Source organism: Zasmidium cellare, assembly GCF_010093935.1.
Source record: "Zasmidium cellare ATCC 36951 unplaced genomic scaffold M409scaffold_30, whole genome shotgun sequence".
NCBI lineage: Eukaryota > Fungi > Ascomycota > Dothideomycetes > Mycosphaerellales > Mycosphaerellaceae > Zasmidium > Zasmidium cellare.
Window position 1 is genome coordinate 145,757 of NW_022986974.1, and position 27,356 is coordinate 173,112.

General features: G+C 53.7%; 13 protein-coding genes across 13 annotated transcripts; 7 read left to right on the forward strand and 6 right to left on the reverse strand.

The window, feature by feature from the left end:
- Positions 1-175: 175 nt before the first annotated feature.
- On the reverse strand, positions 176-2,219 carry M409DRAFT_26081 (uncharacterized protein; the record flags this gene model as incomplete). Its single annotated transcript, XM_033807946.1, has 6 exons — positions 176-320; positions 374-1,122; positions 1,217-1,447; positions 1,497-1,851; positions 1,901-2,007; positions 2,061-2,219. 6 exons carry the CDS (start codon positions 2,217-2,219, stop codon positions 176-178), a joined length of 1,746 nt encoding a protein of 581 aa, XP_033664358.1.
- Positions 2,220-2,748: 529 nt separating this feature from the next.
- Positions 2,749-4,648, forward strand: M409DRAFT_26082 (uncharacterized protein; the record flags this gene model as incomplete). The annotated part of the gene is made up of 7 exons (XM_033807947.1): positions 2,749-2,897; positions 2,951-2,967; positions 3,020-3,488; positions 3,543-3,746; positions 3,814-4,316; positions 4,370-4,401; positions 4,454-4,648. The coding sequence occupies 7 exons, from the start codon at positions 2,749-2,751 to the stop codon at positions 4,646-4,648; spliced, it is 1,569 nt and encodes a 522-aa protein (XP_033664359.1).
- Positions 4,649-5,101: 453 nt separating this feature from the next.
- Positions 5,102-7,006, reverse strand: M409DRAFT_57376 (uncharacterized protein; the record flags this gene model as incomplete). Its single annotated transcript, XM_033813613.1, has 4 exons — positions 5,102-5,356; positions 5,419-6,526; positions 6,582-6,623; positions 6,672-7,006. 4 exons carry the CDS (start codon positions 7,004-7,006, stop codon positions 5,102-5,104), a joined length of 1,740 nt encoding a protein of 579 aa, XP_033664360.1.
- Positions 7,007-7,640: 634 nt separating this feature from the next.
- On the reverse strand, positions 7,641-8,132 carry M409DRAFT_26084 (uncharacterized protein; the record flags this gene model as incomplete). Its single annotated transcript, XM_033807948.1, has 1 exon — positions 7,641-8,132. One exon carries the CDS (start codon positions 8,130-8,132, stop codon positions 7,641-7,643), a length of 492 nt encoding a protein of 163 aa, XP_033664361.1.
- Positions 8,133-8,393: 261 nt separating this feature from the next.
- On the reverse strand, positions 8,394-10,709 carry M409DRAFT_37259 (uncharacterized protein; the record flags this gene model as incomplete). Its single annotated transcript, XM_033810697.1, has 2 exons — positions 8,394-8,590; positions 8,681-10,709. 2 exons carry the CDS (start codon positions 10,707-10,709, stop codon positions 8,394-8,396), a joined length of 2,226 nt encoding a protein of 741 aa, XP_033664362.1.
- Positions 10,710-11,016: 307 nt separating this feature from the next.
- Positions 11,017-14,682, forward strand: M409DRAFT_68418 (uncharacterized protein; the record flags this gene model as incomplete). The annotated part of the gene is made up of 3 exons (XM_033817833.1): positions 11,017-11,155; positions 11,217-14,059; positions 14,113-14,682. The coding sequence occupies 3 exons, from the start codon at positions 11,017-11,019 to the stop codon at positions 14,680-14,682; spliced, it is 3,552 nt and encodes a 1,183-aa protein (XP_033664363.1).
- A 520-nt stretch (positions 14,683-15,202) lies between these two features.
- On the forward strand, positions 15,203-16,442 carry M409DRAFT_68419 (uncharacterized protein; the record flags this gene model as incomplete). The annotated part of the gene is made up of 3 exons (XM_033817834.1): positions 15,203-15,393; positions 15,448-15,884; positions 15,943-16,442. The coding sequence occupies 3 exons, from the start codon at positions 15,203-15,205 to the stop codon at positions 16,440-16,442; spliced, it is 1,128 nt and encodes a 375-aa protein (XP_033664364.1).
- A 971-nt stretch (positions 16,443-17,413) lies between these two features.
- M409DRAFT_68420 (uncharacterized protein) lies at positions 17,414-19,309 on the forward strand (the record flags this gene model as incomplete). Its single annotated transcript, XM_033817835.1, has 1 exon — positions 17,414-19,309. The coding sequence occupies one exon, from the start codon at positions 17,414-17,416 to the stop codon at positions 19,307-19,309; it is 1,896 nt and encodes a 631-aa protein (XP_033664365.1).
- Positions 19,310-20,199: 890 nt separating this feature from the next.
- M409DRAFT_26089 (uncharacterized protein) lies at positions 20,200-21,801 on the forward strand (the record flags this gene model as incomplete). Its single annotated transcript, XM_033807949.1, has 2 exons — positions 20,200-21,523; positions 21,587-21,801. The coding sequence occupies 2 exons, from the start codon at positions 20,200-20,202 to the stop codon at positions 21,799-21,801; spliced, it is 1,539 nt and encodes a 512-aa protein (XP_033664366.1).
- A 53-nt stretch (positions 21,802-21,854) lies between these two features.
- Positions 21,855-22,585, reverse strand: M409DRAFT_26090 (uncharacterized protein; the record flags this gene model as incomplete). Its single annotated transcript, XM_033807950.1, has 2 exons — positions 21,855-22,120; positions 22,207-22,585. The coding sequence occupies 2 exons, from the start codon at positions 22,583-22,585 to the stop codon at positions 21,855-21,857; spliced, it is 645 nt and encodes a 214-aa protein (XP_033664367.1).
- A 757-nt stretch (positions 22,586-23,342) lies between these two features.
- On the reverse strand, positions 23,343-24,137 carry M409DRAFT_68423 (uncharacterized protein; the record flags this gene model as incomplete). Its single annotated transcript, XM_033817836.1, has 1 exon — positions 23,343-24,137. One exon carries the CDS (start codon positions 24,135-24,137, stop codon positions 23,343-23,345), a length of 795 nt encoding a protein of 264 aa, XP_033664368.1.
- On the forward strand, positions 24,136-25,502 carry M409DRAFT_26092 (uncharacterized protein; the record flags this gene model as incomplete). The annotated part of the gene is made up of 2 exons (XM_033807951.1): positions 24,136-24,240; positions 24,621-25,502. 2 exons carry the CDS (start codon positions 24,136-24,138, stop codon positions 25,500-25,502), a joined length of 987 nt encoding a protein of 328 aa, XP_033664369.1.
- Positions 25,503-26,185: 683 nt separating this feature from the next.
- On the forward strand, positions 26,186-27,097 carry M409DRAFT_26093 (uncharacterized protein; the record flags this gene model as incomplete). The annotated part of the gene is made up of 1 exon (XM_033807952.1): positions 26,186-27,097. The coding sequence occupies one exon, from the start codon at positions 26,186-26,188 to the stop codon at positions 27,095-27,097; it is 912 nt and encodes a 303-aa protein (XP_033664370.1).
- Positions 27,098-27,356: the final 259 nt, after the last annotated feature.

The window sequence follows — 27,356 nt, forward strand, 5'->3', positions numbered from 1 at the left end:
GCTATTCAGTGATGGTGTAGATTCTGCGATTCAATACTCGAAGCTGCGGACCAGATGAAGCACCTGAATAGAGATGTATAAAGCTTTGTTGGCGTTTGTTCGAGTGTTGGGGACTTGCGTCCGCATTTTCTGCAAATTTGGAAGTCTCCCCCGAAAAGAGCGCATTCAGGGGTACTCAGTGGTACTTGTTCTTCTCAGCTTGGACGTCGTTTTCCAAGTACACCTCGATCTTTGGATTCATCTTGGGACCGATATCCTCCAAGAAGAAACAAGCAATAATCGCCAGGCCACCAAAGCCAATCGAAGCAAGGGCAACGATCCTGTAACTTCTCGTTAGATATACGCAGCGTACGTTGTTAGAGTAGAGACTTACTTCACGCCATGAACGTAGCTCTGCACATAAGCAGCACCAGCCGCCTGAGCAATTGCAGTCGTTAAGCCCTGAACCTTCTCTAGAGTAGCGGTTCCTAAGGGAAGGGCCTCGAGGACTGCTTCGGCGACCTGAGGCGTAGCACCCGCTGCTTCTGCTGCAGGAATGACGTGGTTTACAGCATATTTCGTTTGAGTCGTGCTCAAAATCGTCGCAAAAGTCGTCACAGCGAAGGCTCCACCGGCGTATCGGGCAACGCCAGATAGGCCACCAGATATTCCAAGCTCTTCTTGATCTGCGCCGAATTGGATATAGGCGATGGACAGATACTGCCCATAGCCATAGCCAGCAGCGCTTAGAAACACGAACGCAATCGCCATTCCTTCCCTTTGGGGAGTAATGTAGGCTAGCAGACCACCGAAGAAGGTCATGATCGTAATTGGGACTCCCATCTGCCACTTCCAGTGCCCAAAGTAGTTGCCGCCGAAAGATAGTATCATTGCTCCGGTGAATATACCAAAGCCTTGGACAGTCGCGAGAAGATATACAATATGAGGGGGCGTCGTCGGTGTTGTGAAGTAGACCTCGACCATGGTGGGCCAACTAATGTTGCTACCGTAGTAAAACATAGTGACGACGAAGCCAACGATGAATGGCGCGGTAAGGGCTCGTCCTGTGTTCGCAGTGAACATGCGGGTTGGCGCTAACGGCTGCTTCAGCGGCATGAAAGTTTCCCATAGGCAAAAGAAGACCTATTAGCCGTCGGCCAGAAGTTAGCAAGTCTTTCCAAATGTACCAAGTATATATCCAAATCGAGAGTACTCACGAGGCATGCAAACCAGCTACCAGCAGGCCAATCACAATCGGATTGTCGGACGGCAAGAGCTGAACATAGACAATACCAGATAAGATCATTGCAGCAGCACCAGTGAAGGACACAATGCCGACGTAGTCGAGCTCTCTCATGGCCTGGCTCCAAGGAATTCCTCGTGGATGTTTGGGTGAGAAGTAGAGAGGGAGAAGCACCCCGAAGGAGATAACTTGAGCAATGAAGATACCCCAGTAGCCCCAGCGCCACTGCACAGAATCAGTATCTCGCTGGGTACGGTGGTGATAGAGCACTTACCGCAGCATAGCCCCCCGATTCGCTGGCTGCCCCAGCAATGCGAGCTGTGGGAGGACCTACAATAACGTCAAAGTAGACAAGAGCATCGGCAATCACGACTGCAAAGTGTCTCCATTTGTTCGGTAGCAGCTCAGGCAGCGCAAAAGCAGCCAGCTGACAGTTGCCACCACCGAAACCCAGTAACACATGTGCGGCGATAGTTTGTCCAATATGATGCGATGTTGCTCCTAAGATTGATCCGATAATCACAAGGACGTTGCCGAGCAGGATGAAGTACCGCCGACCAAAGAGATCGCTGTTGGCGCCACAGACCATAAATGCGATCGTACCAGCAATGCTGTATACGGATGTGACCCTGCTACGTCTCAGTGTTGTCCGAGTTGGACTTCGTGAGATAACGTTACCATGTTCCCATAGTCGGTTCCGAACCAAACGACGCGGACATCTGGTTCTGAATCTGACTGAAGAATGGCACAGGCCAGAACGAGATGCCGTATGATGGAGAGAGAACCTAAGACAACACCTCAAAATGTGATCGTTCTGAGATGAAGAAGGGAATCATACCACAACCACAAGCCATGTCTTCAGCGTCACAACAGGTTCTCCTTCCTGAGAGACACTATTGGAACGTTCAGCCCATTCTTTATGAGTAGCAGTGTTGTCACTCTTCTCGATATCAACCGCGCTGGCAGGGCTTGGTGACTCTCGATGCTGTTCAGCCATGGTGTCGTGAATAGTGCTTCGGAGAGGTAAAATCAATCATCAGTCTGAGACGAGGATAAGGTGGGTACAAGGGGGATCGGCATTTCTGCCATCAAATTCCTCTCCCATGGCGCAGCCGATCTCCCAGTGAGGGGGAAGCTTTTGCGATGCTCGAGAGCCGGCGGTCTGCCCTGATCTCCGGCAACGCCAAACGCGACGTGTGGAGCATGAGAGGGAGTGTCGAGAACCCCATGGGCGGCTACCCCATGGGCAGCTAATCTCGGAGCGACGATCACCCCGGACAAAAGGGCTTGGTTCGCAACAGTTGCAGCGATGGATCTGGTGGACGATCGGGCTTGATAGCCGCGGTTATGTGCACGCAAGGCTCCAATCCCACATGGATCGTGTGGGTGTGTGGGGAAGAGTCCTTCTCGGTTAACAAGAGAGCAGGAAGTTGTATGTCGTATCTGTCATCACAGTCTGTCGCCACGAAAGTAGAGCACACACTCGCACTTTAGCTGATTGTTGTCACCAGTCTCAAGTTGTCGAGATGGGGAGCACCGAAGAGTCAATCGAGTTCGATGTCTTGATTATTGGCGCCGGGTTGAGCGGTATCTTTGCCCTCCATCGCATGCGAGGCTTAAACTTGCGAGCACGAGTTCTAGAAGCTGGATCCGGAGAAGGCGGGACTTGGTACTGGTATGGAGTCGAGATGGTCGGAGAAACGACTGTCAGTCGCTAATCAATCGCAGGAACAAGTATCCTGGGTGTAAGGTGGCGGCAAGCACTGTCGAGTCAGTGTGTTGACATCGGTTTCATAGGCAGGTTCGACTCAGAAAGCTACACCTACCACTTCACTTTCTCCCAAGAAGTTTTAGATGAATGGGACTGGACGGAACACTTTGCCCCACAGCCAGAGACGTTGCGATATGCCCAATTTCTCACCGACAAGTTCAAGCTGCGAGATGGCATGCAATTTGATACCAAGATGAAGACCGCCCACTGGAATTCAGATCGTTGGGTCCTCACAGATTCGAACGGCAACACTTACAGCTCGAGGTTCCTCATCACGGCAATGGGGATCCTCAACGATCCCACGTTGCCAAACATTCCCGGAGTCGAAACGTTCCAGGGGGAAGCGTTCCACACGTCGAGATGGCCTGATCAGTGGAGCGTGGATGGCAAGCGAGTCGGCATCATTGGAACTGGTGCCACAGCAATCCAGATCATCCCCGAGCTACCAAAGTTGCCTTTGACAAGCCTGACTGTCTTCCAAAGAACTGCGAATTGGTAAGAATTCGTACTACCTAGGATCGAATCGTAGCCAGTGCTGAAGTATCGTAGGTCTGCGCCTCTTCGCAATGACAAGATCAGTGCAGAAGAAATGGTCGAGCTCCGAAAAGAGTACCCTGAAATACACCATGCTTGCCTGGACTCTGGGGCTGGGTTCCGCTTTTCACTCGACACGCGCAAAACGCTCGAAGTGCCTGAAGACGAACGCATCGCATTTTGGGAAGACATTTATACTCAAAGAGGTTTTGCTAAGTGGTCAGTAACTTGCAACAGAAGTGGCCTTTCACGCCGTATTCTGGAACTGACCTTGCAATTTCTTCAGGCTGGGTTCTTTTGCCGATCATCTGACAGACAAGGAGGCAAACAAAGCGTACAGTGATTTCCATGCCAACAAGATTCGGCAGCGAGTCAATGATCCTGCCGTCGCTGAGAGGCTGATACCCAAGAACCATGGCTTTGGGACGCGACGGTTGCCACTCGAGACACACTACTTTGAAGTTTACAACGACCCTCGAGTTCGACTCGTGGACTTCACTGCGGACAGTCCAATCGAGAAGATCACACCGAAAGGCGTGGTCCTTACATCCGGAGAAGAGATTGAACTAGACGTACTAGTGTACGCAACCGGATTCGACGCAATCACAGGGTCGCTGACGAGAGGAATCGACCTTCGAGGTAAAGATGGCGTTTCTCTAACCGAGGCCTGGGACGACGGTATCAAGACTTTTCTTGGACTGTTCGTGAAGGGGTTTCCCAACATGGCCATGATCATGAGTCCGCTCAGGCTTTCGGGAATATCCCTCGAAGTATCCAGTTCGCGGTTGAGTCGGTGGCGAGGTGGATCCAGTACTGCACGGAGAATGGATTTACGTATTCAGAAGCAACCGACGAAGGCGTCGAAAAATGGACAGTAAGTGCTCTCGCACTGTAGCTCTCATGGCGGCTGACGTTACTCCTCGCAGGATCATGTCATTGAGTGTTCGAAAGGACTGCTAGCGAACGAAGTCGATGGTTGGCTGACTGGCGTGAATAAGAACGTGGCGGGGAAGCAGAAGAGGAGCATCGTTAGGTATAGCGGTTCTGGTCCGCTGTATCGTAAGACGGTGAACGATGTTGCAGACCGCAACTGGGAGGACATGGAAATGAGACGGCTGTGAGCGAAGGCTGTTCGATGTCCTTGGCGATGGGAAACAGAGTATCAGGTTTTAGAGACCTGCAAAGGCCGAATTATCGAATGAAAATAGGGCGCGCAGAGCTCCATCTTATAGGCCCGAACAGTAGAAGCAGAACTTGACGCATATCTTCACGTGCAAAGTCTCTGCCGCTAATACGGCGCTAGTACACACTAACGAGGTTAGTGTGAGTACCGTGCGCGCAAAAGGTGACGCATATGGAGGTTGTTGTGCAGCGGACATAGCTGAGCTTGCATGAATGAACGATTATCTTGTCGAACTGGCTACAAGGGTGCAAGCTCGTGATGTATCATTTTTAGCACTAACGTGATGCGCAGCACAACAGCGCTCTCGTGGCTACCTGACTTCCAAGTCCTACGTCGCTCCTCATTTCAAAATCGATGCAAGCACATATACGTTCGATGATACTCTACTAAATCACTCTGCTGCAGACGACTGAACAACCGCCGCAACAGCAGCGTCATACACACTCTGCAACATCTCCCGCTCATCTTCATCCCTGACCTCTTCACGCACCGTCACCACACCGTTGTTCCGCACAGCCTCGTCGATCATCTCCCAACCGTTCTTTCCGGGCTCACATTCTGTCCCGACGTCGGGAAGTTCGCCGTTGCGGAAGTAGTCGCCTATGGCTCTTAGCGTGCAGAGGTTTGGGTGGTTGTTGCTGCCGTGCTATAAAAGGAAGGCGGGTAGTCAGTAAATGATGTCTTGAGAACAAGGGCAGATATACTCACCCCATGACCCTTATGAACCAGCACCCTCGACCCAGGAAACGCCGTCGCGGCCTCGAACGCACCACTCAGGGGCGTGATAGGATCAAAAGGACTATTCACAAGCAAAACTGGATGCCTTGTCCGGATATCCGCAAAACCCCCTTCGTATCGTTCCGCAGCCTCGAACTTCCACTGCGCGCAAGGCCATACTTGGCTGGAGAAGATATCCGCAAACGTGCCTCCGCTCCTCAGTTGTGCTTGCACGGAGTTATACAGGTCCTCGACCCGGCTCACCCGTAGCGAAGAGTCGAGGCATGCGACGCCGTGGAAGGCATTTATGCCTTGGCTCCATGGTTCTTCACTGGGGGCATTGGCGAGGGCGTCGGCGATGGTCAAGTCTGTGAAGCTGCTGAAGTTGCCGTGTAGAGTGTCGTTTATGTATTGGAAGACGAGCGGGTATTGATCTGGACGATAGAGATTGGCTAGAAGACCGTATTTCAACTCTCCCAGCAGCGGTAAGCCCTCGCCGGATTGCCACCACGCCAGAGAGGGATAGTCTGCTGTGAGTGTGAGGTTTTGAATTCGGACTTTGTCGAGAGCTGTGTACAATGCTTGCGTCAGGTCTTCCGGCGTCGCAGCACTACCGGTGAAGTTTGCCAGAGGGCAGCTGTTCGGTCCCGCTGCGATACATTCCTGGAAGAAGTGCGCCAGGCTTCGAGTTGTATCCCTGCTCGAACTGATCCATTGGCCGGAGTAGTAATCGCTCGCAAGCACCACACTGTCAAGCACCATCCGTTCCACGCGATCGGGAAACATTGCTGCGAAGGTCTGGCCGAGGATGGTACCATATGACCGTCCCCAGAATCGCAGTAGCCCATCGGGATTGATGGCTTTGGAGATAGCTAGGAGGTCTCGAGCAACGAATGCTGTGCTTAGGAAGCGGCCTGTGTCGTGATTGGCTGTATAGCACAGCTCGTTGAATGCAGAGCCTTCCTCCCAGGCTTTGTTCTTCAGGAGAGACCAGCTGTCGATTTGTGGGATCTCGATTGTCCTGTTGTTGACAGCGACACTGCGCTTTGTTGTGGCGTTGGTTGGCGCACATGAGAAGGGAATAGTTCGCCCTACACCACTTTGAGAAAGTCAGTAACGGGGTGTTGCGATTTGGCCTGACGTCGTCTGCTCACCGTGGATCAAAACCAACCACATCATACCGTCCACCGAGTATCCTACATTCCGGTCAGACCTCTATCATCCCAGAATGCCGAATTGCCCACCTTTGGTAAACACTCCCAAGCCTCGCAACCTCCTCAACACCCGAGTTTCCCGGTCCGCCAGGCGCAAAGACAACTCGGCCTTCAGATGGATGCTGCGTAGCGTTCACCTTGATCAGCTGGAGCTGTAATCGTCGAGTATCATTGTTGGTGTAGTCGAGGGGCACATCGAGTGTAGCACAATCGATCGGTCCTGGAATGCGTTGTTGGAGACTGGGTGGAAAGTCGAGCTGGCATGGTTGCCAGTCGAGGTCTTCTTTATATTGCGGCGGTGGGGTCGGGACTGCGAGAGCAACTGTAACCCCCGAGAGGGGGGTGGCAGCGTTTAATAGATGCATTTTTGTACTTCAATAAAATGTGATGATCGTAGGACTATGAGTTGGGAGGCATTCCGAAGGTGCAACCGCTCCCTATATACCAACGGCCCCAGAGTGAGGCAGTCGCCATGATCGTACGTATTCGCTCCCATATCGAACAATGACGCTTTTCAGCTCTGAGCAATGACCGTTACGTCAGGCCTACAGTCCATACATAGAAACAGCTAGGAGTGCCAATGCGGTTAGAGACCTATGCGGATTGCTTGGCTCTGCTCTCGGCATGCCGATCGTACTCAGGATCCCTGCAGTTTGCGAGTACGACAGCCACAGCCTCGCACGAACCGAGATCCTTCACGTGGCAGAGACGTATGTGCGTAGCCCACAGCCGGGCAGCGCTTGATGTAAGCAAAACTTGTTCTCTGCAAAGCTTCTGTCATGCAGGACAAGAGAGGAAGTGGCATAAAATTAGTGGTCCGCAATCGGCAAGAGCGAAATTGATCAGACAGCAATCCCGGTCACTGTTGCCATTGTACTGCGAGTTAGAGCACGCATCCGTACCTCGTGGAGACATCGAGAACGGCAAAGGCAGTGAAGCAAATGCAAGAGCAGGTATGCGACGCTGCTTTGAAAATCACATTTTGAGTTGGCTACGTCTTCAGATCGTGCAAACCCAGGACGCTAGGATTAAATCCAGCAGAACCTCATCGCCATCCACAAAAACCTCCAACAGCGCTGGCCTCGAGCCAAAAGTCCCCGGCAACTTCCCTCTCGCAAGCAAAGTCTTGCTCCCGTCCCTCAGCTCCTCGTACCCTCCATTTCCCGCACGCCATGTCAACCTCCCCGTGGGAGTCTCAACGTCTTTGCCGTATTGCATGCTTTCCCAGGTTTGTTTGACTTTGACTTGCTGGCCGTGGATGTGTATGGTGGTGCAGCTGGCTAAGTGGGAGCGGTTGAAAGTGCAGATTTGTTGGTGGTTTGAGCCAAGGGCGCGGGTCAGCGAGGTTTTGCTGGCGATAAAATGGGCGACTTCTTGGTTGTTGCTGTTGATGGCTCTGATGTGGCCTTGCTTGTCAGGGCCGTGGAATGAGAGGCAGGGCGGGTTATTGGCAGATGGGCCGTTGCTGAAGAGGGATGATAGAGATGGCATTGTGGCGTCAAGGCTGTTGTGGAGAACTCGTGAAGGAGTCGAGGGACCAGGAGAGTGTTTGAATATATCAGCATCGAGATGTTCCACCCGGTGCGCAAAGACACGAGAGCGTGTTGTACATTGTGTCATTACCAAGAAGATCTCCGTTCTTCGCGCCAGCTGAAAACAGAGGTGTGCTTTGGCTAAGACTCGTTTTCGTATCCAGGACTTGGCAGCGCAGCAACGTTCAGCCGCCTGTGACGAGGTCCATAATGGCTGTATTCAGCTTTCGTCGTCCTCTTCTTCATCCTCCGGATCAGTGTCCGGTTCCATGGTCAAGGGAGGCATTTCAAAGTCGCTGTCATCGCTCCCAATGTCCATTGCGCCTGCGGTAGCTGTGCCCGTGGTATTATTCGCAACGACCTCTGGCTGCACCACATTTACAACATCCTCACCAGATATAGTCGCGGTGACCACTGCTGGCACATTGTCTTGAGCAACGATAGGGCCGGGCCCTGGCAGCCTTGACGCTTTGTCAGGCAATAAGCTTTCGGCAACGGGAGAAGCACGAACACGCTTTGCAGATAGCGAAAGCTCTGGAGTTTCACCGGCAGGTCTTTTGCTGGATAGCGGAGCAGACGCATCTGGGTCGGCAGGATATCGCGGAATTGCTGCGTCTTCGTCCTGTGAAAGTGTCGTCGTATTGCTCGGGGGCTCATCTGCAGCAGTGCCAATATTTTCGGCGTCTGGTAGGTACTCGTTATGGACGTGGACGTCTTCCTGCTCATCGGCGTCGTCATTCTCTTCTGATATCGTCCCAGCCTTGCCACGCACTGGAGGCATCCTTGGTCTTAGAAGCGCTTCAACGTGAGGCTGTTGACCGAACTCTCGAGCAAGAATGGGCAGCAGGCTTGGCTGGATCCGAGCATCGTTCTGCTTCCTGTGCGGGTTCATGACGCTGGCGAAGAGCGTAGTCTCACTATGCGAAAGCACAGCAATGCGGTCGATTTGTGCACGAAGCTTGGGTGGCAGACAGGCTGCTTCTATGCGGTCCAGAACGGTGCAGAGAAGATGCTCAGCAGCTTGACGAATGTCTGTGCCGTCGGTTGGATGCGACTGTGTCGCCTTGGAACCGGCAAACCCAAGTTGTTGCTTGATGCAGCCGCCGTTTTGCATACCTGTAGAAGTTGTGGTGTTTTCGGCGGGCAATACATCTTCGCAGCACTGCTCAAGTATTGCGTTCAGCTCCACAACTTCTGCTTTAGCCATTGTTGGGCCAATGATGGTGATCGCGTCGCGCAACAAGCGATATGAGGCCATGCGAATTTCCGTTGTTTGTCGTTCGGCTTTGAAGACCCAGGAGATGTGCTCAACGAGCCAGTGCACCCACGCAATGACTTCGCCGCCGAAACGGTGGATGATGGTCTCGCAAAGTCGCATCGCCGCGACATGAACTCTCGGTAGGACAGCGAACAACGCTTCGCGCTCGTCCTTCGAGACCTGGTTGTTGATCTTGATGAACTCCTGATTACCACCATGAGGCTGTGTCACCGCGAAGAGCCTCGTAAGAAGGTCAGTGATACCGCCAATTCGCACTGACACAACGCCGGACGATGCTGTTGTGAAGTGAGATTCGATGACCTCGAGAAGGCTGACAAGTCTTTCGCCTCCAGCGTAGATACCCTTCCAAGGTCTCATTCCAGCACCATCATCTTTCTCAGATACAACGTCTCCATTGTAGGACGTAAGCGGGGCAGATCGCTCCACACCTGCTACAGACTGCCAGTCCTCGTCGACAGCGCGAAAGATACGGTCGCATGTCGCATGTGCCGCGGTAACTACACCCTTCAACGTTTCCGCCCACTTCTCGCTTGATCCTTGCTTTGGAGCGCAGGTGTGGAGCTGGGCCAAGAGATGGGATGCAGTACTTCGGCAAGATTCAGAGTAGAGCTGGCCAGACTCGAAACCACCGGAAGACGACGAGAGCACATTCGAAAGGTAAGCTCGCAGCTTGGCCTCGTTCGTTCGGAAGATAGTGGGATGACGTGGCAAAAGTACAGCGAATGCTTCCAAGACGGACTCCAATTCTCTAGCGGAGCAGCGCTTGTTCTCGATGTTGGACAGGCATGTTGGCACGAAAGCCGTCAGGGCAGGTGTTGTGATTTCCCGGACCAGATTTGAATAGTCCCATGTGAGCATGAAAATGCGAGTCAAGGTGAGAACAGTCAAGATGCGAGTGGTGGGAGGATCGGGTTTCTTCAGGATCCCCAGTAGACTCTTGACCCATGCATTGCATTTCGACAGAACTTCGATTCCGCCGGCTTCGATAGCCGATTTGACCAGTACCACAGCAGCCCATCGTCCTTCGATAGTCCGGTCTTGGAGAAGAGTTGAGAGGTGAGTCTTGAATCGGTGAACGAGGACTGAAGTTTCGCTGTTTTGCTTAGTTTCTGTGGGAGTTGAAAGCAGATCTCTGCAGTTCCAGATGAGTCCAGAGATTTGAGGTGTACTGCTTGGCAATTCCTTGGCTGGAGTTGATGAGATTCGAAGGGATGCAGCTCGAAGTGTCGCTACCGAATCCGAGTGCTTTGCGGCCATGTCGACTCTGATGGGTAAATGAAAGAACGGAAGGTGAAGTTCAAGAAGAAATGCGAAAACGGCATTAGACTTTTGAGATACGCGCTAGCGGCGGATCTACCCGACATTTGGAAATGCACGAGCTCATGACGACGAATGGGCTGTGTTCATTCACTCACGGGCCACGGCTCCTTCGACTGCCCAAGGCACAGCACCGCACCGCACATCTATACGTCCCACCCCGACTATAACAGGTTTTGGAGCGCAGCATATGAACACGATGCGGTTACGGTAGACCATCTCGGTGACGAACGATCCAAGCAGCGCCATGAGCGTGCACAAGACGCCGAACCCGGAGAAGGGCGCGCGGTATCTGGGTCTGCTCGATCAGGCGCTATGCAATGGCAGCTGGAGTGACATACCGGAGCTGGCGCGCAAGGTCGACAAACACGCACGGGAGAGGAAGTGTACGTTCAAATGAATAGCGACCAAGTTCAGGGATACCCGCTGAAGTGAATCAATTCCCAGGTCTCACACTCGCTGCCCGCGCCGAATCGCAAATCGCCTCCGCTTCCCATCGCCCAGCCTCAGCATCTTCCGCAACCTCTACGAGCTTACACGGACTGGGAGAGGTGGTTCCTCGGTTGACGGAAGCCATTGGGGCTGCGAGCAAAGACCACCAGGACGATGCTTTCGTGGCTAGCTCATGTCTGGCTGAAATACATTGGTTAAGAGAGGCGCCTACGGAAGCACTGAAAGTGCTGGACGAGATAGTGGGACCGTCAACATCCTCAAAGAGCTCGGCCGGTACACTTGGCTGGATAGAAGTCTGCGCGGTCAGAAATGCTTCCATTCGGGCTGCCTGCTTTGACTCCCTAGGACGGCAGAGTGAAGCGAGGGAATCATACCAAGCTGCTGTGGTCAAGACACCAGGGTATCGCACACCAGAACTGCGAAGATGGACATCAAAGCTCCTTGCCCGGGCGTGCATGTATAGCGTGAAAAAGATGCCATCTCCATCTCTGCAGGATTTCAACGAGACGTATGCTGCCTTCAGAGCTTGGGGTGACTTCTGGCAACGTGCGGGTCCTGTGAGTGAAAAGAGTTCGACGTCGCACTTCGACATTCCGCGCCGACAAGTCTGGAAGGCGTACTATGATCTGCTGTCTACTATTCTTCAACATGGACTCTTACATGCGCCTAGTCAGGACGCAGGAGCCTTCATCCTGCCTGATCCCTCCATAGCCGTTGAGCAGCGACAGTCATCCAGGCAACGACAGAGGGCGGAGCTGAAACGTGTAGAGGCGACATACGAGTCACTACTCCTCGAAGAGACAAAATTTCCCAAAGCAAGCCAGACGAATACGGAAGTCGAAGAATGGACCGAACAAGTCATCTCCAACTGGCGGGTCTTCTCTGGCTCGGCGTGGACGGATACTGATGTGGGAGAGGGCGGGAAAAGGGCAGTCTCACGTGGAACCCTGGACATCCTGTACCGCGCGGCGACCAAGACTTTCCATTCAACTCCGATCCTGCGAGAGCTGTTCACCGTACATGCTGCGCTAGGCGAGTTCGACCTGGCCATGCATGCTTTCGATAGCTATATCGAGATTGTTGACAAGGGCAAGGCACGTGCAGAGAAGACCGGCAAGCATGAGATCGGACTGGACAGTGATGATACGGCTATGACCACTGCCTCTGAAGCTATCCGACTTCTTTGTCGGTACGGTGACAGAGAGCAGGCCGAGAAAGCTGTGGAGATTTCTAAAGCTATGCAAAAGTGGCTTGAGCAACGACGGCCAGCAAGCCCTGAAGTCAGCCTTACAAATGGTGATTCCGCCCCGAATGGATCGCGACCGTGCAGTCAGCCAACCTCGTCAGTTCTTAAACCAGAGACGTTGGCCGCAGCATACAGAGCATTGGGTGTGAGCCGGGCACACTGGGCTCGATTGACCTACGAAGCTGAATCGCAGAGGCCAACGCTAGCCGAAGCGAACAACAACTTAAAACGCGCCCAGAAGTACGATACTGACAGCGTCGAAACTGGCCACGCTCTGGCGCTGGTGTTGGCAGATATGCGCGACGTATCAGGCGCTGTAGAGGCTGCACGGTCCGCCATTCAGGCTGCTGGACAAGCTCAACAAAGTAATGGAGCGAGTCCCGCATCTGCCATCGATCTCGAGAAACGGCTCATCCCGCTCTGGCACCTCCTTGCCTTGTGCTCCACGGCTGAAGACGAATACGAGACTGCGGGACACATTTGTGAAGCTGCCTACAGACAATTCGGAGGCTCCAAGGTCCTGTTCGGTGATTCAACAACTTCAAATTCGAGCGATCCGGAGAACTCTGTCGCAGCTCTGCGCGGCATCGTCGATCAAATGGAAGGCTTCGAGAAGGAGAGTCTGATTCAGATCAAGATGACACAGATTCTACTTTTTGAGCTGACAGAAGGCTCTGAAGAAGCGATCGACTTGACTGCTGAGCTGCTCAGCCTTTACTCGAGGTTGTTCGGCAAGCCGGAGGAGGTCGTGGCGGAAATTATTGCCAAGCCGCCGCAAACTGCAGCTTCACACGCTCCTTCAAGACTTGGGGGTACTCTAAAAAGCATTACTGGCAGCATCAGGCCACGCTCCTCCAGATCAGCCCGTAGCAGTGGCGAGAAGGACGCTACAAGACAAAGATCTCTCGTTTCGGTGGACGACAGCTTGGCCCCGCCATCAACTCAGAACGTGGCTACGTCGACAAATGGACAGATTGCAGGCCCGCCTATTGCCATCACTGTCACCAACGAGGATGGCGTTTCATCGGAGAAGCCACATCACCGCCACCACTTACCGCATCTACCATTCCAAGGACGAGGTCGTTCACGTAGCACAGAGAGGCGGATTTCGGAAGGTGACGAGAAGGCGGCGTCGGAAGAGAAGGCGATTCCAACGCCTCAAAATGCAGCGGTCAGTGAAGAAAAGCGTCCAGACCAGCCTCTAGGTGACATGGCGCATAATGCTCCTCACGATCAATGGCCTCCGCCTCCTGGTCACGATGACCAACCACCACAGCAGGACATGCGATTACCGGCACCCCATCCTGCTAACGCCAACACAATCCCGGAACCGCAGCTCCTACCCATTCACGAAAGGCGACATAGAGTCAGTGTCCTGGTCAAAGCGTGGCTCTTTAGCGCAGAGCTGTACATCAGAGCCGAGACCCTTGATGATGCTGAGAGCTTGGTCCACGACGCTTTGAAACTTACAGAGTCTCTCGAGCTCGAACTGGCGCAGTCAGAAGATGGGTCCAACGCTCGTCGACTCTTCGCCAAGGGATGGGGCAGTGGGAAAAGTATTGACGAACTGTTGGCGGACGTGTGGTCGACTGTGAGTATTGAACTGATTCCACGCCGATGAATTGTGTACTGACCAATCTACAGAAAGCGCTGTTGTTGTTGGGCCGAGAGCGGAAGCATGAGGCCATGGCTGCATACGAGCAGGCAATATCGTATCATCCGGACCATCCAGCCGGAATCATCGGGCTCTCCAACCTGCTAATGCACATCTACGAAGAGAAGCTATCCGCCGAGCAACCTCAAATCCCAGTCCAGCCACTACCCTCAGCCTCCGGCTCGCTCTCGCTCATCAACGAAGCCCGCCCAACTCTAACCCGACCAGGCTCCGCCGCGACCTTGACAACGCTGCCCTCTCGGCGCCCCTCCGTCGTCGTAGAACCCGAACCGCTGGAACTCAAAGAACGAAAGATCGACCCCTCACCGGCAGAACTTAACCGTCTGGCCGCCCGCGACAGAGCGTACATGCTCCTCTCCAACCTGACGAAACATGCCGGTTGGGACAACTCAGAAGCCTGGTTGAGTCTCGCTCGCGCGCACGAGCTGAGCAAGGAAATCGACAAGGCGAAGCAGGCGCTGTGGTGGGTCGTTGAGTTGGAGGAGACGCAGCCCATTAGGCCGTGGAGAGAGGTCACGCCTGGTGGGTATACTGTTTAAGTGGAAGAAGAAAGTAGGAAGAGTGTTTGGTTGGGGATCCCAATTCTTGCATATACGTAGCCGCGTTTGATACCCTCGGTGCGTGCTTGGTTTCGACGTTAGAACATGAGATGCTGCTTCATTACAGGTCCAACCCTCTTCAACTTCACCGAACCAATGAATCAATTCTTAACCAGCACCCGAAAGCATCGATCTTGAAGTCTTTAAACTACAAGAACACCCGAAATCACGTGTCGGCTTCCCCATTCTTTTTCACTGCTTCCCAAAGCAGACTTTACCGTCCACACTAATCGCCTTTCGGGGAACAGATCGATGCACCCCAACATCATGGTCGGAAGTATAGGCGCCATTGATCGACGAACGGCGAGTCGCACGTCTCGAAATGGGCTTGCGAAAGGAATGTGAAGACCTCGGATGGTAGTGGTCTTGACTGTGTTGCTGGTGCTTCTCTACCTAGACCTCGCTGCTCTTGTCGCCTGCTTACCACGACTCGGTATCGTCTGTGGTACTGTACAGCAAAATGGTGGCTCTCATCTATGCCCTCGCCTTCGCGGGTTTGGCAGCATCCCAGACCGTCAACGTGGTCAATGGCGACCCAGCGCGGTTCACTTACACCTACATGAAGACTCCACTTTCTGGCCCTTGCGATGTTTCTGAAGGACCGGATGGACTCGTCTATGTCCAAGAACTTCTAGCAAACAAGATTGTAAAGTACGGCACTTCGCTGAAGAGGTTTCCGTACGGTTTGCTAAACGTCTTCCATAGGTACAACCAAAACACAGGGCAACTGACAGAGTACGACATCCCGTTCACCACACCACTGCTCCCAAACCAGACTCTGCCTTTACCTGGCATCGCCAAAGCCGCCTTCCTGACCTGCGCACTCCGCAATGGCTTCGACGGACTGCTGTACCTCAGCAATGGCAATCGCAACCAACTCGTGCAGCACGACACCAAGACTGGCACAACGAAAGTCTTCACGCCTGACAATCTCTTGCAGCCAGTGGGTAACTTGGAGCCTCTGAACGATTTGACCACCGCACCGGATGGTGTCTACTTCTCCATGACGACGTCGAACCAACTCGCCAAGTTCGACTACAAGACGCACAAGTTTAGTTACTTTAACGTTCCTACGCCATTGGCGTCGCCGCTGGGGATGTACTATGCTCAGGATGGGGCGATCTGGTTCTTGGAGTTTCTCGGTAAGACGACCTCCCCTCACCACTCACATCGTACTCAAAGCTGAACAATCAATCACAGGCAACAAAGTCGGCCGCCTCGACCGCCAAACCGGCAAAATCACAGAATACCCCGTCCCGCTCAACGCAGCCAACCCGGTCGTCATGCGCGCCGAAACCAAAGACCCCAAGACGGGCGACTACCTCCTCTGGTTCGCGTGCGTGCTGGGCGGGGGCATCGCGTCCATCAACGAGCGCACCAAAGCCATCACCTTCTACTCCGAATTCCCCGTCACGACCGCCGTGGAAGTCGCGCAGGACTACCGCGACAATGTCTGGGTCTCGCACGTGTCGTCCAACACGCTGGGCGTGTATAACCCGCGGTATAATAATTTTACGGAGATTGTCATGCCGGGCACGCTGGTTCCGCTGCCCATCAGTGTGCCGCTGTTTGTGGGCAGTGGGATTTATTCGATGCCGGTGGGGAATCCGTTCACGAGGGGGACGGGGAATGCGATTTGGTTTACGCAGTTGACGGCGAATCGGTTGGTGAGGTATGATTTGGAGGGGTTGACGTACTGATTGAGGGAGGGCGAGGGCCAGGGCGAGGGCGTCGTATTATCGACATGCATGTGAAAGCTAGTTCTACTGCCAGCAGGAGTATCAATGAATGAATGAGGCCGCCACAACGCCGCCAGTATATACGCGCTCTCTTCCCCACGCTTATACGCGGCTCCAGCGTACCGGTACGTACACCACACACACGTACCCTCTGCGTCTCATCAGCCATCCTGCGATCCTTCGTGGCTGGTGCTACAGGGGTGTCGAGCTTGACTGCATCGTCATGGGGAGTGAGAAGTACCAATCATGAGGTGCGCTTTTTCTGCAAGCTAAGGAGTGTAGGTAGAGTCGACGTGCATGTTTGACGTATGGATCCTTCCTTCGGGTTTTGAGGTCTTGGCTGTGTGCGTCTGATGATGAGGTTCTTCTAATCACCGCGAAAAGAGTGGGCTCGGCCGAGGGTTGGCGGCCTCCCGATGGAGGAAGACTGTACTCAATGTGCCTAGTCATGATTGGGAAGAGGTGCTAGTGTGGTGAAAGTTGACTCACAAAAGCACTCGCCACAAAGGTGCCATCCTCAGGCAGCGGGATTTCTGCGGCTGCAAAGGCATTCTAGTGCATATGCAGACAAGCACGAGGTGGCGAAAAGAGGTGATTCGCTGCTTCCTGCTGCCTGTTTCTATGCACCTCTCGTGCACATGGGGAAAAGCTCGCCCTGGAGGTGTGGCGTTGGCTTCTGAATTACTTCACTTGCACATGCACATGCGACTTGCACACACACCGGTGGCCCTGCATTATTTTATGGGGATTCGGTCGGCCACGCAACGTCTCCCTGTTTAGGGCGTTGGAATTCTTTTGCGCGTGCTGCTTCTGAGGCTGGATATAAAAGCAGAAGACTCGCCGCCTGGAAATTGTTGCTCGACTTCATCAACACCTTGAAGTTGTAGAGACATTCCCTCTACACCTCACCGCTGTCGATACCACCACCCACCATGGACTTCCGCAGACTGGCAAAAGCCTTGCCAGCAACCACCAACCTTCCACAACCCAACGGCACCGAACCCCTCGCCCTCTCAGACCTCCCGCCGAACCTCCTCGAAGCCCTCATCCCCGGCTATGGAGTCATCTCGCGCTACTTGACCGCGATCCTTGGTGTCGACATCTCCATTTTCGTCTCCGTCGGCTTGATCGTCCTCGCTCTCACCAAAGCCGGGCAGTTTCTCGCCCAGCGAGGTGAGGAAGCGTTTCGAGCTGTGTTCATGTCGTCTGTCTTTATAGATGAACACGACGATCTCTTCGATATGGTCATGGGCTGGTTGTCCGAACACCAAGGCTCTGCATCGAGGCGGTCCGTCCGTGCGAAGACGCAGCATGGTTCCAAGGCCGATGGACAGCTGGAGGAATCTGGTGATGCGCTGGATGATCGTGGCATGTTCGATTACAACAAGTGGAGCGCGAGGACGCCGCCGCGATTTGAGCCGTACTACGGCAGGCACATGCTTTGGTACAAGGGTCGCTTCTTCCTCTTTCGCCGCTCGCAGAGACCCTCGATAGGCCAGCGGTTGCAAGTCCAGTTCGGCAGCCAGCAGGATGATGATGTTCTGCAGCTGGATTGCATCGGCCGCAGCACGGAGCCAATTCGAGATCTGCTGCGCACGATCAAAATCTGGTCGTTGAACAGGTTACGCAACACGACTACGATTCGCCACCCGACTCCAAAGGACCGGGCTCGTTTCGGTGGAGCGTGGAGCAAGACTTCGTCGAGGCCTTCCCGTCCGATGGAGACGGTCATTCTTGACACTGAGCAGAAAGCGGGTGTTATCAAGGATATGAACGAGTACCTTCATCCGTCTTCGCCGAAGTGGTATGCGACTCGTGGGATCCCGTATCGACGTGGATATCTTTTCCATGGACCACCTGGCACGGGCAAGACGAGTTTGAGCTTTGCGCTTGCTGGTATCTTTGGACTCGAGATCTTCGCTATTAGCTTGCAGGAGCCGACCTTGACAGAAGGTGACTTGATGCAGCTGTTCAACAGTCTTCCCAGACGCTGTATTGTTTTGCTGGAAGATGTGGATGCTGCTGGACTGGTTAGAGATGTTCAGAGTGGTAAGTCTGATAAGTTTAAGAGAGGCAAAGACGGGAAAGAAGCCAAGAAGGATGATGAGAAGGCGGATGAGAGCAAAGGCGCAAAGGAGAAGCCAAAGAAAGAGGAAGAGTACACTTTGAAGGATCTGGCGAAGGAGCTCAAGGCTCTCAATGCACCGACTTCCAACTCCTCCGACTCGAAACCGAAGAAGCGAACAAACAACAACAACTCAAACGACAACTCCGGATCCGGGATCTCGCTTTCTGGTCTTCTGAACGCCATCGACGGCGTTGCGACTCACGAAGGGCGTGTCCTCATCATGACAACGAATCATCCTGAAAAGCTCGACGCCGCCTTGGTACGACCAGGTCGAGTCGACCGTCGAGTCGGATTTAAGCTCGCGATGAAAGAGCAGATCAGCGAGCTCTTCATAAGAATGTACGCCGCATCAGACCAAATACCAGAGACCATCGACCCGAGTCTGAACCACACCCTCGCGAACGGTCATGCCAAAGCAAATGGTCACACCAACGGCAAGCCCGTCGCGAACGGTCACCCAGAAAACCAGCTCGCAGGCATGTCCGAGAAGAACCTCGAAGAACTGGCTCTCGAGTTCGCTGGCCATATTCCAGACGACACGTTCACGCCGGCGGAGATCCAGAACCATCTGATGAGGTACAAGAAGGAGCCTCGCACGGCTGTGGAGTTGGCGGAGAAGTGGGTGACGGAATTGTTGAAGGAAAAGGAAGATTCGGCGAGGGCGGAGGATCAGGCTGAGGGAGAGGATGAAGAGGAGTGATAAGCTTTATTGTGGCCTGGTTATAGGCAGTGCGATTCTTCGTCTAGAGCGTGATAGACTTGATGAGGATAACAAGAATGATGAACGATGGTTTTCTACGAAGAAGAGTTTCATTCAGGAGGAGTAGTCAGCCAGCCAGCCAGCCAGCCACCGCCGATGCCGTGTCTCGGCACCCGGATTGCCTCGCAAAAAACCCTACCGGTAGCTCAACCCCTATTCGAACCACCCCTCCCTGCGCGGGACAATACGTTCCTTCCTTCATCCTCCATACAATTCATCACATGCCAGTCAATGACCGCGAACCCAACGAGGAACTCGCTCGTCTAGCACGCGAGCGTCTCACCTCATCCTTTGCTTTGGCGAGTTCGTAACTTCTTACGGAAGTCGTCGCTTCCGCCCTTGCTTTTTGTCAGGTTTCAGGTGGGTGTCTGCGCGGGAGTGCGAGTGTCCGAGGTGGCCTAACATGGCACCAAAGCTTCGGTAGGTGGAACGATTGGTTAATTTCGGGACCACCTAAATTCGCAAAAGCACATATACACCTCTTCGTCGATGGGGTAAGCGCTGATCGCGAGACGTCTGGGGTAATGCTCCTCGGTTCGAAAGGCGATGACTGGGGACGAGTGGGAGTAGGTCGGTGGTTCTTTCCTGCGTCGGCTCTAGTTGACACAAGACCACCCCCAAACCCTTGTACACGGCTCCCTTCCTGGTCACTTCCTGCAAAATACGATACCGAATCGAAGGATCCTTACCACGACGTGACTGCTACTGTTTCGATCCTTGTCCTTGTCCTTGGCCCCCGTTTCCTGCACGCAGGCTATAAGCTGTCTGACTTCACCTGTTCTTCGAACAATTCTGTCCTTTCTCTTCTTTCCCTCTCGCAACAAAGCACCATGGCGCTCCTCAGCCTTGCACAGGGCACGACGTCCTTGACGCTGCCGGTTGTCTTCGGCTCTCTCCTTATCATCTCGAGTGTGGTGTACTACCTCTTCTACAAGCCCCCCTTCCCGCCAAATGCCCCAAAGCAGACGAGCGACCGATGGCCGTTGCTAGGGTCGATGAACTTCTTCTTCCGTCGCTGGGACTTCTACCAAAGAGCCTTCGCCGAGTCTTCCACGGGCAACTTCTCCTTCTACGCAGGACAATGGCCCGTCATCGCGCTGTCCGGCGAGCGCGAACGCAAGATCTTCTTCGAACACAAGGGACTTGCGTTCGCCGAGGGATACGCCGCGTTGCTGGGTGGGAGTCCGGAAGTGAAGCCTGACAATAATGTCTTCGCGGAGACGCACGGTGGCGACAGTGCGTTTAGTCGGTACTTCACCGGTCGACTGATCACCTTGCTCAAAGGCCCCATGCTGAAGAAGGGCCTGCCGCAATTGCTTCTAGACGCTCGGGCGAGCATGGAGCGCCTGCAAGCGAACTCGTCTGGCATCACAGACCCCTTCGAAAGCATCTACCGCATGGTCTTCCAATTCACCATGCGCACCGTCGCCGCCAACGAGATCGCCAACGACGCCAAGCAACTCGAGAAATGCCTCCAGCTCTTCGAAGCCATCGAAGGCGCCACCTCATCCTGGTCCATCGCCTACCCTTGGATGCCCGTCCCCTCCAAACTCCAACGCACCTACGGCGGTGCGCAGCTGTACATGATCTTCAAGAACATCATCGACGACCGCCGGAAAACCGCCCGTCGCGAGGAAGACGCCCTGCAGTACCTGATCGACAACGGCGATAGCATCACCGACATCCTCACCTTCGTGCTCGGCTCCCTCTTCGCAGGCCAACTCAACTCCGGCATCAACGCCGCCTGGATCCTCTGCTACCTCGCCAACAAACCCCACTGGCTCACCCGCGTCCGCGACGAAGTGCGCACCGTCGCCAACAAATACGTCCCAGACTCCAGCCTCCCGCTCCGCGAAAAACTCATGCACATCCCCATCGAAGCCTGGGAGTCCGAATTCCCCACCATCGACATCTGCCTCAAGGACTCGATTCGGCTGCAAACCGCCGGCACCGCCTTCCGCAAGAACATGTCCGGTCAGGATATCCCGCTCGCGAGTGGCGAGGTGATTCCCAACGGGGCGTATGTGACGCTGGCGGCGGGCGAGATGCATTTGAATGAGAGTATCTATGAGAATCCTGCCGAGTGGGATCCTGCGAGGTATCTGCCGGAGAGACAGGAGGATAAGAGGGAAACGTATGCGTGGATGGGTTGGGGTGAGTATTCGTATGCTCCTTTTCAGATCGGGGACTTCTGCTGACATTGTGGTTTCTTGATAGGTGTTGCGCGCCATCCCTGCCTGGGCATGCGCTTCGCGAAGCTCGAAAACAACATCATCGTAGCCTTTTTCACATCCTACTTCGACGAGGTGCAACTGTGCGACCAAGTCGGGAACGTAGTCGACAGAGTCCCCCGAGTGAACTTCAACAACCACACCGCGCACCAAACCGACACGAAAATCTACCTCAAATACCGCGCTGGCGAAAAACAATGAGCATGCATTTACTTCTGCAGCAGTTGGGACTTCCCATACATGTACTTAGCGCTTCAAGAAGACCGCGATTGCGATTGCGGCTGCCGAATCATGAACAAATTCCTATACCACGTCGCTTTCACCCGTGCATTATCGATAAACGTATCGATCTTATCCGCCTCCTCGAATTTGAATTTCTGATACAAGCGCACGGCCTCGGGTGATGCTTCGAGGTACGCCTCGACGTTCTGCTCGTCCGCTCGCTGCGTTCCCCAGCGCAGCATGGCGGAGCCGGCGCCTTTGCCTTGATAGGCTGGGGCTGTGGCGATGATTTCGAGATCTGTTCGCATTCATCAGTCATAAAACCCTGGTCGATCGCCCGGGGAAAAGAGCCAAGAAAGGAAGAAAGAAAGAAATTCTACTAACACCAAAACCCCCTCCTCCCCATCAACTCCCCCTTCCGCCTCGCCCACGCCCCAAACGTCTCCTCACACAACCTCTCATCCGCGCCCTCGGGCCAGCTCGGCAAACTCTCATCGACCTCCTTCCCGGGTTGTGGTTCCACCCATTTACAAAAACCCGCGATTTCCCCCGTCGTGGTGTCCTTCGCCGTGAGCCAGTTCGCGCCGGGCTCGTGCAGTTCGTCGCGCAGCATGGTTTCCCACCAGGCGCGGACGGCGGGGGTCCGTGGCCAGCAGCCGTGGGAGTGGGCGTTTTGGAAGGAGGTGAAGTAGATTGTTACGAAGTGGGGGATTTCGGGGAGGGTGAGGGGGTGGAGGGTGAATGTGGGGGCCGGGTGGGACATGCTTGGGTCTTTTTTCTTTTCTTATGAGTGTCGTTGGGATGGAGGTGTGGTGTGTCGGTGGGGTCTAGGCGAAAAGGTTGGCGACGTTCTTTGTGAGTATTCGATGCGTAGACCAGGCTATGTGTGATTTTTTCCGAGCGGGTGAAGGAATGCTGTTGAGTGTATAGACCTGCAGGACTTATTATAGGTCTATGGCGTGAGGGCGGTGGCTACAAGAGGCAGGAGCAAGAAGTGAGATTCGGAAAGAGCGGATGACTAACGGACCCGATGGCTGAAAAAACTTGCATGTGAAGCAATAGGCGGTAATTTCGTCCGAGACCAAGGAATTGATAGCATAGCTTTGAATTCAGCATTGACCACTGAGAGTTTATCTCGTGTGAAAAGCTGTGGTCTGCTATGCGTGATTACTTTTCGTAGAAGATTTTCAGTCAGGAAGGCTAGGCCTCTAAGAGGAACCCGGGCACTGAAAGCAATGCTGCTGGCGATCGCACGTAGGTGGAAAGAGGGAATGGGTGCTCTCACCTGTGACAGGTTATTACCAGCGCTGCTGCTTTGACCTTCTTCAGACAAAGCAATGCCACAAGGCAATGCCAGACGTCAAACTGCTCGCCGCATGGTCATCACGACAAGAAGCTGTCTCGTTCCTTACGAGGAAGTGCAATCTGCGCATGCTGGCAGGCCCTGGTGGTATCGGCTTGTCGACGCAATGAAAGTTTGTACGACTTTCAGCAGAACACGAACATCCCCAAGGCTACACTCATCTCCGTGGTCCACGCTGCGGGCAGTCCTTGCTCATGTGACCCTTCTCACTGCACCGATGGCAGATCATATTCTCGAGATAGGACGACTTCTTAGATGGACCTCCTCCAGAAACTCGGCCGCCGCCCGAAGAAATGGAATGCACCTTGTTAAGGTTAACATCCTTCTTCCGTCGCTGCTCGGCCAGTCGCAGCGACTCTGCGCTGTCGGCCGCCTTCTTGGCCTTGCGATCTGCTCGTGCCCGATCTGCAGCCTCTTTGCGTCCTTGTGCGATCAGCGCTTTGACGCCCGTTGGATCATCCTCAATCTCGCCCTCGTCTTCGTCGGATTCTGAGTCGTCTGATGAGTCCTCGTCTGCCTTCTGATCCTTCGCTTTGTTGAAGTTCCCGAAGCTCTTTCTGCCAGCCACCTGAGGTCGCACCGTCTCCTCGTCCTCCTCAGCAGTCCGTGCCTCATCGTCATGTCCAGCATCCAGCGCAGAGAATCCAGCTGACACAATGCGCAAAGGCGACTCGCTGGCCTGAACCTCTGGTTCTCTGAAGCTCAGATACCACTTTGTTTCACCTCGACGTGCGGCCTCCTTCTCAATGGCGTCAACGCGCCTCTGCTCGTCCACATCCACTGGCGTCGCCGGCGAGCGTATGCTGGAGCCGTTCGAAAGGCGTTGCTTCTTGGAGGGTGGCTCTGCGGGTGTGCTGGGCGTGCTCGGGGTGGATGCGGCTGCTCGTTGCATGAATTTCATGCCGGCCAGTCGGCTCGACATGGACTTTCCTTGCTTCGCTGGAGTCGCCATGATGGTCGCTCAGGGTCGTCGATTTGGATTGAGTGTTGGTGACGCGCTCCACGGCGAAGTCGTTGTTGTTGACGATCGACAGCCAGAAAGTCAAGAAGTCAAGGTAAGAAAGCGAGAAGTGTCAATTTGCTTTGTCGACGCTCGGACCAAGAGTCAATAGTCGTGGCCAGGAACTTCACCTGACTCCAACAGGTATCCTTTCTTGAACATCATGCCAGAAAAGTCACCTTTCTGCCTTTTCGTCTTCTGCAGGTGGCTTTTGAAAGATCAACTCAAGCTGTGGCCAGTTGATGGCGCCTATGATGGATCCAATTGAAGGCATACATTTGGCGCCTCTTATACAAAGGCTGTGATAGGCACGCGTTGGGCGCTTGGAAGACTGACCACACTCAAATCTCAAGTTCCAGCTGGAAAACTGCTCTTTGCTCCCTATACAGCCTAATCATGACAGCGAGAGGCAACGCCAATCCACCAGCGCGCTAGCTGTCGCCCATCGATCCCTCTCTTGAAAGCAACCCTGTACCGAGAGTGCTCGACCTTGCTACATCCTCAATTGGCTCTGGAGCGGCAACAGATGCTAGCTCGACCTTCACCTCGGCAGCAGAACTCGCACAAGCCCTTGGATCATCTCCTGAAGAACTCTTGCAACTTATCGATAAAGTAGATGAGCTCCAGGCCATCCTGTGTGAGCCGGGAAGGCCAGAGGATAATGAGCGCACAGCCGAGCAAGAACATGCCCTCGTGGAAGCGATTCGAGATCGGACCTGGGGATTCTATCTCTTTGTGACTGGCTACGAGGCCCAAGACCAGTCTTTGCTTCCAAGCGTCCTCGACAAGCTGGTGCGATGCGTGCATTTCAGTCTCCAGCGAGCTGCAGCAGATTCACCCAGCCATGCTGTTGCAGATGAAGCATGGCAGCGATTTCGATTAGACGTTGTTCAAGACTCAAATATCCTTTCGAACGCATCATTCGATCGACTCCGCGCCGCATTCGTTGCCTTCCTTCGGGCGAAGCGTCCAGATTTCGGAGAGCATGGCGTCAATCTACCAATGGGTCCCAGGAACAATGTATTCCTGGTTTTAGACTCCGAAGCTATACGAGCGATTTCGGGCTTCGAAGTGCCGGACGACTACACGGAAGACCAGGAGGAAACATACGAGAAAATGGATCTGCGAATACTCAAAGCAGTCAGTGGAGGATGGGAGCGTCCTGAGAGATCTCGCAGCTCGTACAGGGGTTGGCATGCCGTGTCGCCAATGGCCCTTCCTGATCTGTTCCTCGATCTCGGAGATGGTGATGTATTTGTGTTGGAAGATATCTTCAATGTCGAGCAAATCGCGCAGCGGTCCGAGTTACCTTTGTAGCCACTGAAATTGTACTTCTCGCGTGTGCAACAACAAGTTTTGTCGAATTTTTCTTCAAACGTGGATGCGCAATCAGTGCGAAAGCAAACAGAATATAAGAAAGGCAATGCTGTGAACTTGGCTCGATGCAACTTTTCATAGGACTAAAGTGCGTCAAACATTCTCTTATGTAGATATTTATAAATTCATGATAGATGTACATGAAGCCGCTCAATCACCAGTGTCCATCGGATCGCCGCCATCGTCCCCAGCATCCTCCTCATCAAGACCATCAAGATTGATTGTAATTTTGTTCATCTGCCTTCGAAGCTTAGCCAAAGACTGCAACATGAAAATTTTCTTGCTCGAGTTCGGTTGGGCCTTCCACAGAGCGAAGCAATCCGGGGAAGGGTTCTGCGGTCGCCCTCTCCGAAGCTCCAGTCAGCCGCGAATAATCGGAAACGCTTGTCGTTGCTCCGTTATGATCTCAGAAGCATCATACTACATACGCGCCACGTTGACGGCGCCAAAGACACGGCGCCAACACGAATCCTTCGACCATTATTCTATCATCCCCAATCAAACGATCGCACTTGGCGCTACTTGATTGGAAACCTTGTAGACAAGAGGTTGCTTTCAGCCTCAAGACTGGAGCATTTTTCTCGCAAGTTCCTCTTTCTCCGGTCCACAATTTTATCACAATTATGACAGGACGAGCTGGCAACAATCCGCCACCACGATCTGTATCACCGCTAGATCCCTCCCTCCAGAGTAATCCTGTACCACGGATCCAGGACCTTCCAACACGATTAGTGGGCCCTACAGCAGCTCCAGACGCTGAATCAACATTCACTACAGCACGAGAGCTTAGGTTGGCTCATCAGCCTCCTCATGACGACATCTTCCAATTTATTCTTGATCTCGACAAACACCAGGAAGATCTATGCGTACCAGGGAGGCCCGAGGACTACAATCGAACAGATGAGGAGGAGCTTGCGCTTGCGGACGCCATTCGTGATCAGTCGTGGGGATTCTACGTTTTCGTGACTGATTATGACCCTAACAGCCAGTCTCGTCTGCCAGGTGCATTGGACAAGCTCACGCAATGCGTACAACTTAGTATCCAACAATACACTTCTCAAGGAACGAGCTTGTTAGTCACAGACGAGGTCTGGAAGAGATTCCGGCTGGATGTCGTCGAAGATCCGGACAGACTTTCAGGTGCGTCGCTGGATCGAGTCCGTTCAATTTTCATCGCTCTGGTCAGAGCTAGACGACCAGACTTTGGTGACCGCGACATCCCTTTGCCAAAGGGCCCGAGAAACAGGTTATGTCTGGTGCTGGATGCCGAAACGATTCACAGCTTGGCGGATCTCAGTGTACCAGAGACCAGCAGCGAAGAGCTCGTCGAGGTCTACCAAAGTCTAGATCGTCCAATTTTGAAAGCATTGGACGCAGAATGGGGACGACCACAAGACTCAGACAGTCCGTACAGAGGCTGGTATTCGACATCGCCTGTCGAATTGCATTATCTGTTTCAGAGAGTGGGATGGAAAGGTATTCATCAACTGGAGCTACTTTTTGAGATGGAGAGCAGCCGACCTCATCTTCGGTAGCTTGGACACACCATTTGACTATCTGTCGCGAGCGCTTCGTGTACACTATTGTGCAGTATCAGTTCGCCTGACAGCAATGTCTGGCTCAAGTTCTTCACATGTTTCTGCTTCGAAAGTCTGGTGGAGTTCGACGTTTTACGCCCAGAGTCAGCGATACGTATGGCAACGAACACATGCACGCTCGAGTGGAATTCAGATTCGTTGTCTGTTTCTGTCTGCTCAAAACACGAAGCAGCGTTCTAGCTAATGTCTTGAATCG